Below are 12,330 nucleotides of genomic sequence, written 5' to 3' on the forward strand. Positions count from 1 at the left end.
AAAATGATGAAGATTATTTTTATTATTTTGTTTTTTTTTTTATTTATAAATTCGTTTAATTAAAAATTTACCAAATCTATCTTCTTACATTTACACCATTACTTCAACATTTTTGTAATGTTTCAGGTGTTTTTTTTTTTTTCACAAATACAGGTCCTCCATTTTAATATAGAGTTGGGTTGACTAATTAATTTTTCCCTCAAAGAGTTTGGGGGGAGTTTTTGAAATTCATTTTCTCATTACATATCAGAAGTCATCCCCATACATGCTTTTAAATTTCCCACATGACAATCATCATGTTCTTCCCATTCTCACAATAATATTTTCTAAAGTTTGTCATCATGTTTAAGTAATACTCCATCTGTTAAATTTGTGATCAATTCCTTACTTCACCAAAACTTAAGCTAATTATACATAAACATCAGAGGAATTACTTGAAAATTATATTTAATAAATGTCTAATTAAAAATGATCAAAATACTCTTATATTTAACACCATTAACTCTAATATTGTATGTTATGATAAAAAAAGCTCCATTTTAAAGAGTTGAGGGATCAAATTGGTCCTTAAAAAAAGTTGGGGATTATTTTAGTCCCTCCCAAATAGTTGAGGGATCATTTTGGTCATTTTATCGATATGTAATCATTGTTTTGAAAATTTCATGCTGTTGATCCTTGTCTTGCATCCAAATTGAATCTCTCCATGAACTCCCTGGAACTATGGACTGGAAGTACAAGGTTTTGGAATCTTTATGCTTATGAATGAAGCTTACAGTTTGCACTTCGCTTAAGACGAGCAAAATGTTATGCTTCCTTACGTCTATAGCTAAATGTATTAATCACATCCCTATCTTATGGAAAGTCTATGTTTTTATATTGTACACTATCTTATGGAAAGTCTATGTTTTTATATTGTACAATATACCCTCTTTACTAATATTGATTTTTACAGTATATTTCCTGGAATTTTTTTTATCATTTTTTATAGTCGTAGATTTCCAATTTAATTAAGTAATATCAATTGTGATTTTGAGCTTTTGCTCCGTACATAACATACAATTAATTATTGCATATACGCACCCATGCATTCGTAGTTTGCTTTCTTTATTTGTTTGCTTTTATTAGTTTTTTGTGCGTGTCAAACTTATGTGATTAATATTTAAATCCTCTAGCACTTTCATGTATCAAGTAGAATCATTTAGTGGTCTTATGTGAAGCTTAATCAATTTGTGTAGGTAAAACCATGGTTGCTCGTGTTCTTGGCAAACTACTTCATATGGTTGGAATTCTACCAACAGATAAGGTGACCGAAGTGCAGAGAACTGATTTGGTTGGAGAATTTGTGGGCCATACAGGACCAAAGACAAGGAAGAAGGTAATATAGTAAAAAAATTACCTTTTCTTTAGAAAAATATTATGATGATTCATTTCTTAACGGCCTAATATACTTGTTAGTGGAATCACTATGGCTTCGTTTGGGACGGATTTCTTACTACTTCTTAAAACAACTTTCTAGTATAAAAATTTAAATTTTTGTACTAAAATGCTGCTTTAAGAAACAGTAAGAAAGCTGTCCCAAACAAAACCTATATCTATATAACCTTAAAATTGCCAATCTTTTTTACAGTTAAGAGAAGCAGAGGGAGGAATACTTTTTGTCGATGAGGCCTACAGGTTGATACCAGCACAGAAATCAGATGACAAAGACTATGGCTTAGAGGCTCTAGAAGAAATTATGTCTGTTATGGATAATGGGAAGATTGTGGTCGTATTTGCTGGATACTGCGAGCCAATGAAGCGTGTGATCGCATCAAATGAGGGCTTTTGCAGAAGAGTTACCAAGTTCTTTAACTTCGATGACTTTACTACAGCTGAACTTGCTCAAATTCTACACTTGAAAATGAATTTTCAAGAACCAAACAGTTCACTTTATGGCTTCAAGCTTCACCCATTGTGTACTGTAGAGGCAGTGGCTGATCTTATCTACAAAGGAACCACTGAGAAACAGCGCAAGGAGATGAATGGAGGCCTGATTGATCCATTACTTGCCAATGCTCGGGAGAATTTGGATCTCAGGCTAGATTTTGACTGCTTTGATGCTGAAAACCTCGTTACAATCACCATGGAAGATTTGGAAGAAGGCCTTAGAACACTCTCTAAGTGAAATAAACACGATTAGCTTAGCATAATATTCTTTTGGTTGTAAAATTTTTGTTAAACATGCATGAAATTATTATGCAAACACATGTAATTTTAGTATGATTATTCTTTATCATTCTATTACTAAGTTAAGTGTTGTAGAGATGAGGATGCTCAGGTGGATGAGTGGCTTTATCCTTAGAAATAGGATACGAAATGAGTATATTCGTGAAAATGTTGGAGTAGCTCCGGTGGAGGATAAGATTAGAGAGAGTCGCCTTAGATGGTTTGGTCACATAAAATGACGGCTTTCCGATGATCCGGTTAGGAAAGTAGAGGTATTAGATTTGACTTATGTTAAGAAAGAGAGAGAGAGACCTAAAAAGTCTTGATTAGAAAATATTAGAAATAATCTTTTTCTATTAGATTTACACGAGAATTTGATTTTTAGCAGGACACGATGGAGAAAAAGAATTTATGTTTCCGACCCAACGTAGTGGGATAAAGGCTTATGTTGTTGTTGTTGTTATTCTGTGTCATTCTAATGGTAAATCTACTAAATTGTTCAATTTCTATTTGGAACAGCAATGAAGTATGATAATTTATAGTTATAAGATTTCTCCTTTTTGTTGTCAATGCCAGATTCATGATGGACCTCTCTGCCTGAATTATTTTTCTCTGTTAAGTAATACATCTAACAGAGAATTAATTTTGCCATGTAAGTTTTAATTCCTCGTGCCCTAATTACTATTTAGTGAACGATGCATAATACATCTAATAACCTCAAGATTTAATTTCCCTAAATTCCAAGAAATTAGCTTAGTGAGTGCTACAACGCCAAGCTCTGGAATTTTCTAGAATTTTTAGGGCGCATTATGGCACTTAGTTTGGAACGTTGCTTCGCTAGGTCTAAATGTTTGTTTTCCTAATAAAAATATAAAAAAAGTTTGTTTTTCTAATAAAAATTAAAAAAACCAATTATATTAAACCCTCACCACACCTCTCCTCCTTCCCCATTTTGGCGTTTGCTGGGTGAGAGAACCATCTCTCTCCCCTTTCCCCATTTTCACGAGAGAGAAAGGGAGAAAAGAAGAGAGTGAAAGAAGAAAAGGAGAGAGAAAATAGGGTTCAGGCTGCAATTTTTTTATCGCTCTAGTTGAGAAAAGTATTATGATCGTGATAAATAACCCTAACCCTATCTATGTTTTCAATGATTTTATATTTTGCCTATTTTTCTCTATGAAATTTATTGAAATGCAATATCCACTATTTCAGTGTTTTTTCACTCAATAACCTTTGATATGTAGTTAGATATCATCACCCTGAACATTTTGACTGGTTAATATTAAAATTTCACTTGGTGATTTTGTTTATATGTTATTTTATTTTAAATGAATAGTATAATATTGAGTATAAAATGACAAGAAATACTGACAAAAAATGATTGACTGATTCAGCTTATTTAGAAGCAATTTACCCTGTATAAGAGGGTGGGCCGATAATCTTTCCTTTAAATAGGGTTCGTGGATTAATCCTTAGTGATATGAAAATAGAGGTATAATGAGACTCATTGATATAATATGATATGGTTGACGGGCAATAAGTGACGACTTCTTACCTGAAAACCACTTCTCCTTTGATATGTGATTTGCGACTAATTCTTGACAACATGACTAATATGATTAAGAATGATTCATGTAGGATTGTGATAAGATAAAAATTGTTAAGTTTTTTTCTATGATTATATTATTTTGTGTAGGAAATTATTAGAAATTCAAAAAACTGAACTAGCGCCGCAACGCCAGAACTCAATATAGTGTCATATCTCAGCGTCGTAACACCACAATGACAAATCACCCAGTTCCATAGCAGAAGTTGGTTGAACAAATGAACCGAAGTGACTATTGGTGAATCGATGTGCCTGTTCAGCAATGTTGCAGTACCACCATGCCAGCGCTGTAGCGCTAGTTCAGAAAAAGAACGAAAACTATAAATAGTCACCTTATTCCTTAGGGCAGGTTGGAAACTTGGAGGGGTTATTTGTAGTGTCATTTTGTGAGTGTGTGAGAGTTGTATAGGGGAGTGTGTAGCTTGTGTTTATTGCACTTGAGTCATATATTTAAGTGGAGTAAAACAAAGGAGCAAGTAAGGGATTGTAGCATTACTTTTGAGTTATTTCCAAACTTTACTTTCTTGTATTTTAATTTATATCCTTTGTATTTGTGAACTAGTTATTATTTGAAAATATTTGTTGTGTTTATTATAAGCTTCAACGCCTCCATATGCAGTAATCATCTTTTTTAAATATGTGATGAATTAAAAGTATATATTATTTAGAGTAGGGTTTAATATTTATTATCTCCATGTGGTTTTTAAGTTCTCCGCACTTAAATTGGTTTATGTATAGGTAGTACATAAATTAAAAACATAGTTTGATCTAGAGTATCTAGAGTCTCAATGGAGGAATAGAAGAACAACCACGTATGTAAAACATAGTCCGACCATAACATAGACATATGGTGGTTCTGATTATTGGGTCTTAAGGATATAATTTAGTTGTAGTTAGTGAGGATCATAGCTTATGCTTCGACAAGCTTGATAGAGGCGATGAGCAAAATTACTCTATCCACAACAACCATATGAAATAACCCTATGTAGTGCAATCATGTTCTATCGATGATTCATAGGTTCAGATTTTATACAAATAAGAAATCTCTTATTCCTACTTTTAAAGTTTTTTACTTTTAGAACTACCAACACCTTTCAATTAGCTCACTAGATGAACATAACAGTCCAATAAGCAATATTAGAGTGAACATACAATATTTCTAGTTGTTCCTCATGGGATTGATACTCTATTTATGATTTTATTACTAATATGATAATGTGCACTTGCACTCCAAACAAGATTTAAACTTTAGAAAAATTGAACTTTCCTTTGACATCTGATTAGTGACTATAAATATAAGTAAATCCTTGTGTGTGTCTATAGAGACACAACACTCGCATCAAGTTTTTGGCGTTGTTGTCGGGAGCAAAACTAATAAAATTATTATTATGCTTTACATTTTAAATTGTTGAAAGAATTGTTAGTTTAATCTAGTTTTCTATTTAGTTTTTATCTATTTGAATTTTCATCTGCTTAACATTACTTTGAAATCTGATTGGCTATTACTGCTCAGTGCTTTACATTTTTTGTTATGGTACTTAATGTTACATGTGTAGTATTAAACAACCAGTAGAATTATTATTTGACATTGAAATCGAAAGAACATTAAAAAGAATTAGAAAGGTTAGAAAATTTGAAAAGAAAATTCATGAAAATGAGCTACTATACCACTGAAGGAATACTCCAACCAAATGGCGTAGGATTTTTATCAAAGTATAAACAAACCAAACATACAAGTAAGTAATTTTGAATTAAAACTTGGTATTATCCAAATGGTGCAAAACTCTCAATTTGGGAGAACACCTTTAGAAGCCCCTAATTTACACATATCTAATTTTCTAGAAATTTATGTAACCCTTAAATATAACGATGTTAGTGATGATGCTATTAGACTTAATTTTTTTTAATCATTTTTACTTAGGGATAAAACTAAAATGTGGCTAAATTCATTTCCCCAATGCTCATTAACAACTTGGAATGAGCTAGCACATAAGTTCTTAGCTAAATATTTTCCACTATAAATAAACTATCAAATTTAGAAATGACATTACTTCCTTTACCTAGTTAGATGGAGAATCTATTTATGAATTGTTGGAAAGATTTAAGGAACTTATTTGGAAATGTTCTTATCATGCCCTTCATGATTGGTTAATAATCCAAACTTTTTATAATGGCTTTGATAGATTCCTTTAGATCAATTATTATTGCCGTTGTTGGTGGTTCCCTAATGTTAAAGCCCTTTGATCAGGCTTATATTTTGATTGAGGAGATATTTACCAATAATTTTCAATGATCCTCTAAAAGAATTAATCTTAGAAAAGTGGATAGCATTTATGAAACTGATGCCTTATCGATATTAACTGCTCAAGTAGCCACAACTTCTAGATAATTAGATAACCTTGGAATTAATTCACCTCAAAATTCACATAAGATCACAAAGGATTTATGGAGTTTCTAGTGATTCTAATATCTTAGTAGTAGAATCAATTAATTCAATAAATAATAGAGCTAATGATACCTACTCCAACACTTATAATATAAGTTAGAGAAATCATCCAAATTTTTGTTGAAATAATAATCACTACAAGAAAATTAATTACATGCGGAGGAAAAATTCGCCGCAAATCTCTTCAAATCCATCACAAACACTAGTTTGTGACGGATTTGTGACGGATTGGTATCCGATGGTAAAATGCGTGTCAAAAACTTATTTGCGATGGAGTGAATTCATCGCAAATATTTTGTGGTAGATTTGCGGCTGGTAACTGCAACAAATTCACCACAGTTTGTGATGGAATTTCCATCACAAATGTTGATACTCGATCATCGTATTGACATTTGCGATAGAAATTCCACCACAAATCCATTATAATACTGTAATAAAAAGAAAAAAAATCATACAATCATTTATTGAGCTTTCCAACAATAACAACAATCCAACAATAACAAACAATAACATTAATTCAAGCAATAATAATAAAATAGTTATCAAAAGTAATAACAATCCAAATAGTAATAACAATCCAAGTTACAATAGTTCTTATGCATCAAAAGAAATATAATGCAACAAAACCTCTACACAAATAATATCTAATCGCTCGTTGTATCCTTTCTCTTATACTTTGGCGACGTAATAGCGCAAGTTGATTTTTGCCAATCTGCTCTCTCAATCTCCTAAGTTGATCCAATATCTGAGCGTTCACGTTCGCTTGTGTAATGCCCCAGAATCTAATTTAGAAGAATTATTCATTTAATCTTTTAATAAATAACAACCATAGCTATCTAATATCATTTATAAGTGATAAATAGAAAAACGGATTCCATAATTCAAAACATTAATCAACATGTTATAACTTAAAATTTTTAAAATTGCATTTTGACCTACAACAATCAATAATTTATTCAGAAGTCATTATAAGACTAAATCATAAACCATCTTATTCAAAATATCTCTATTATTTTGTTTTAGTTTCCCTAATTTTTTCATAATTTTTAGACATTGGTAAAATTCTTTAAGAAATTGGCACCTAATAGTATAAATAAGGGTTTTGGTACCACCAGTACTTCTCCAACCAAATATTGGGATTAGTCTTGCGACAATCAGATATGGTATGACCTATGTGATATCAGGTCACATCAAGTTGGGTTGTGACAAGCTTTTTGGTATCAAAACATAGGTTGGAGAAGTGAATTGTAAAAGAGCCATATGATTTAATATGTATAAGAGTGAGATACTTCTGGGTAGTTTTCATTTTGTTTATTTTTTTATATATATTTGTTGCATTTAGTTGTGTGTTTTGAGATGGCTAATTCGCCTAAATTAGATCCAGATATGACCAAGGGTCAGAGTTCTAGACAGACAGCTCAGGTTCAGGGTACAACTCCCGTGAACACTTCTAAGGCGATTTCTCAGATTGCAGGTATAATAGTACAATTAGTTGGTGAGGCTCATACATAGGTTGTTGGTACCCCATATGATAACATGGACATATATTTACAGAATTTTATGAGATTACGGCTTCCTAGACTTTTAGGTGTTATTGAGCCTAAAGGAATTGAGGATTGACTGATGAGGATAGAGAAGACTATGAATGGGATGCATTATCCTTCTAAGAGGAGAATTGCATTAGCTAAATTTTTATTTAATGGTGAGATAGAGCACTAGTGGTTGGACTAATAGAGAGAGATTTCAGGGTCGTGCAAATACCCTGATTACTTTGGATGAGTTTGCTAAGAGATTTAGGACATGGTTTATACCTTAATCAATAAGGAGACAGTTACAGAGCTCTTTTCTGAAGTTGATTCAGAGAAGCATGCTAGTGATGTAGTATGAGGTATAGTTTACTTCTCTCTCATGGTATACTCCATAATTAGTTGACACTTCTATGGAGCAGTGCTATCGATTTCTAGAGGGACTCTGATATGCTTTGAGGCAACCATTATTGACATAGGATATCACAAACTTTGCTCATTTGGTAGAGAAGGTTAAGAGGATAAAGACTGATATGGTAGCAGTGTAGTAGCGATGGATTGCAAGCAAGAAGAGATATGGTAGTGAGACAGCTATTAGTAGCCATTATAGGAAGAAGAATAAGTTTGGACCTGTTGAGTTTAGAAGGAGGGGACAACTAATAATAATTTATTCAGGATCAGATAGAGGTAGTGTTATTAATTCAGGGGGTTCAGTGAGTGAGGCCCCATTATGTCAGTAGTGTGGTGGAAGGCATAGTGGTAAGTGCTATAGAGCATCAAACATGTGTTTTTTGTTGTGGTAAGTTTGGACTTAGGATTATTGAGTATCCACAAGTTAGTTTTGGTAGACATTCTAATTTCATAGGCTCTACGTATTTGACTATGGATAGGCTGAGGGCAGTACCACCTTGACCATATACTGAGGCTTTTTGTACCTGGGATGTTGGTTCAATATTAAGAGGTCAACCTTCTGGAGGTTTGTGAGGTGCAGGTGGTTTTGTTGGTTTGACCCCAGTGCATCCACGAGTAACAGTCTGACGCAACAAGAGGCCAGCGAGTCCCCAGAAGTTGTGATAGGTATGGACTGGATGAGTCGATATGGGGCTCAGATTGATTGCTTGAAGAAGAAAGTGACTTTGTTTCAGAATGGTGAGAGCTTTGTATTTCATGGAATTAGATGTGTTCTCTCTTGTTTGATTTCTGCTATAGAAGTGGATAAACTTTGGAGGAAAGGTAGACTAGTATTTAATTTTAGCATCTATCAGATATGTGAGACTCTCATCTGATTCTATAAGTAGTGTCCCTATAGTTCGAGAGTTTTTAGATTTCTTCCTAGATGAATTAGTGACTTTATCGAGAGACAAAGAGATAGAGTTCTATATCATTCTTTTTATGAGTACTGCTTTGATCTCTAAAGCTCTATATAGAATGACGCCTAAGGAGCTTCAAGAGTTGACTGTTCATCTTTAGGAGTTAGTTGACAGGGGATTCATCCACACTACTGTGTCTCTATGGGGAGCACCTGCTCTATTTGTTAAGAAAAAGGATGGGACGATGTGAATGTGTATTGATTACAAGAAGTTGAACAAAGTCACTATAAAAATAAGTATCCTTTTCATAGGATTGATGATTTATCTAATCAAATAGCTGGATGTTCAATATTTTCTAAGATCGATTTGTGATATGGTTATCATCAATTGAAGGTAAGGGCAGAGGATGTGGTGAGTACAACATTTAGCATGAGGTACGGGCGTTATGAGCTTTTAGTCATGCCATTCGCGGAGTGACTAATGCCCTAACAGTCTTCATGGATTCAATGAATATGATTTTTAGGAAGTATCTGGACCAGTTTGTGATCATCTTTATAAATAATATTTTGATTTATTATAGATCTGAAGAGTAGCATGCAACACACTTGAGGTCTACTTTGGAGATTCTAAGGCAACTTCAATTTTATGCTAAGTTCTCAAAGTGTGAGTTTTGGCTGAGAAGCATTTCATTTTTGGGGTACGTAGTGAGTAGTGTAGGCATTTTACTAGATCCCCAGATGATTCAGGTTATTTCTAATTGGCCAAGGCCTACTACAGTTCTAGAGGTTTATAGTTTCTTAGGCTTGGCTGGCTATTATTTGAAATATGTTCAGAGGTTTTCACATATTTCTTTGCCTTTGACAAGGTTGACTCAGAAGTCAGTAGCTTTCATATGGACTAAGAAGTGTGAAGAGAGCTTTCAGCTGCTAAAGGATCATTTAACTTCTGCTCCGATTTTAACTATTCCTTTAGGCACTAAGGGGTTCCAGGTTCTTAGTGATGCATCATTTAGAGGTTTGAGATGTGTGCAGATGCAGTATAGTAGAGTGATTGCTTATGCATTTCAGTAATTGAAACCACATGAGAGGATCTATCAACCACATGATCTTGAACTAGCTATTGTTGTATTTGTATTGAAGATTTGGAGGCATTATTTATAAGGTGTCAGATGCAAGATCTTTACTGACCATCAGAGCTTAAAATATATATTAACTCAGAAGGATCTAAATTTGAGGCAAACAAGATAGTTAGAGTTAATCAATGATTATGATCTATCTATTCAATATCATCCTGATAAGGCAAATGTAGTAGTAGATTCATTGAGTAGGAAGTCTTCATAAACTTCTCTTTCATTGCTTACTTATGTAGACTTTCTTATTCAAGACTTGGACAAGTTGGAGATAAAGGTGGTATATGCTGATATAGATCCAAAATTATTAGCTTAGATGATTATTCAGTCGACTCTACAGGAAAGTATTCAAGAAGCTAAAAAAATTAGACACATAGTATTTAAAGTTGAGTGATTAGATTAAGGTTGGTAAGAGACTTCAACTCTCTTTAGCTATTTTTGAAGTCATTTTTTATAAGGATAGATTATGTGTTCCTTCTGTTGGTGATATGAGAGATGAGATCTTACATGATGCATATTACTCAGGCTACAATATTCATCCAGAAAGCAGTAAGATGTGCGGAGATTTGAAAGGTATATTTTGGTGGCATGGATTGAAGAAGGATAAACCTGAGTTTGTTTTGAAGTGTGAGGCCAATTAGTTAGTGAAAGCGGAGTATCAACGACCAAGTGATCTTCTTCATTCGTTACATATCCCTGAGTGGAAATGGGAGGAGGTGACAATGGACTTTGCTATGAGTTTTCCCAGATTGAGGCAAGGATGTGTGATATTTGCATTGTTGTTGATAATTTAATTAAATCAGCACATTTTACTTCGATCGGATAGATTAATCTGGTAGTCAAATTATCACAAATATATATCAGTCATTATAAGATTGTATTACGTGCCAAAGGTGATTGTACTCGATCATGATAGAAGATTTACCTCCAGATTATAGAGAGACATTCAATAGGATTAAGTACAAAGTTACGTATCAGTACATTATTTCATCCACAAATAGACAAATAGTATAAATGGACTATTGAGGTACTGGAGGATCTTTTGAGACTATATGTTTTGGACTTCGGCACTAGTTGAGAGGATCATATCCCACTGATAGAGTTTGTATATAATAAAAATAATCAGTCCAACATTGGTATGACTCCTTATGAAGCCTTGTACGTTAAGAAGTGCAGGAGGCCTTTATCTTTGACAGATGTGGGTGACAGACAACTGATAGGATTAAATTTTATTGATGTCACTATAACAAAAGTTCAACTAATTAGAGAAAGATTGAGAGTTACACAAGATAGGCAGAATAAGTATTATGATATGAAATACAGGCTGATAAAATTTCAGGTTGGTGATTTTGTTCATGTCAAAGTTAGCCCAATAAAAGGTGTCAGTAGATTTGAAAGAATATATAAGCTTAGTCCAATGTATATTGAATCCTTTAAGATTGTTGAGAGGATTGGTAATTCTGCTTACATGTTATTGTTACCAGATCATATGTTTGATATACACAGTGTATTTCATTTATCTTTTCTAAGAAAGTGGGTATCTGATTATATAAAAAGAGATTATATGTTGATGATGTGGAGGTTCATCTGATTATACACTATAGAGAAGAGTCAGATATAATTTTGGCTTATGATGTTAGAAAATTAAGATCAAATAGATTATGATGGTCAAGGTGCAATAAGCATATGATAGCTAGAGAGGCTACTTGAGAGAAGGAATCAGAGATGAGAGAGCTCTACCGAAGTTTATTCTGATGTATTTTGATTTGGGAATGTCGAGGAAGACACTTTTTTTTAAGATGGTGGATTGTTATAACTCAAATTTTGGAAATTGTATTTTGACATACAACGATAAAAAATTTATTCAGTAGTCCTTATAAGCCCAAATCATAAACTATCTTCTTCATAATATCTATATTATTTTATTTTAATTTTCCTAATTTTTCATAATTTTTGGGCACTAGTGAAATTCCTTAAGAAAATGACACCTAATGATATAAGTGGGGGCTTTTAGGGTCATCAAGTATCTGTTATGCAAACTGACCTCACCATAATTTTTTAAATAAAATATGTTATTTTATTGATATTTGTTTTATAATTTTTGAAACCCA

The 12,330-nt window shown here is 33.0% G+C and overlaps 1 protein-coding gene and 1 non-coding gene across 3 annotated transcripts in view; one reads left to right on the forward strand and one right to left on the reverse strand.

Annotated features, from left to right (window-relative positions):
- LOC110093585 (protein cbbX homolog, chloroplastic) overlaps positions 1 to 2,287 on the forward strand; it is an 8,332-nt gene extending 6,045 nt beyond the window's left edge. For both annotated transcript variants that reach the window (XM_020818516.2, XM_028699400.1), the window contains 2 exons: positions 1,236 to 1,375; positions 1,628 to 2,287. In XM_020818516.2, coding sequence (XP_020674175.1) covers positions 1,236 to 1,375; positions 1,628 to 2,164 — 677 coding nt within the window. In that variant the 3' untranslated portion in view covers positions 2,165 to 2,287. The remainder of the gene's footprint in view (positions 1 to 1,235; positions 1,376 to 1,627) is intronic.
- Positions 2,288 to 5,839: 3,552 nt separating this feature from the next.
- Positions 5,840 to 5,946, reverse strand: LOC114580793. The gene has a single exon (XR_003702363.1). It is a non-coding gene; the product is annotated as a small nucleolar RNA R71 (small nucleolar RNA).
- Between the last annotated feature and the right edge of the window lie 6,384 nt (positions 5,947 to 12,330).

This window comes from Dendrobium catenatum, unplaced genomic scaffold (genome assembly GCF_001605985.2).
Source record: "Dendrobium catenatum unplaced genomic scaffold, ASM160598v2 fragScaff_scaffold_1278, whole genome shotgun sequence".
NCBI lineage: Eukaryota > Viridiplantae > Streptophyta > Magnoliopsida > Asparagales > Orchidaceae > Dendrobium > Dendrobium catenatum.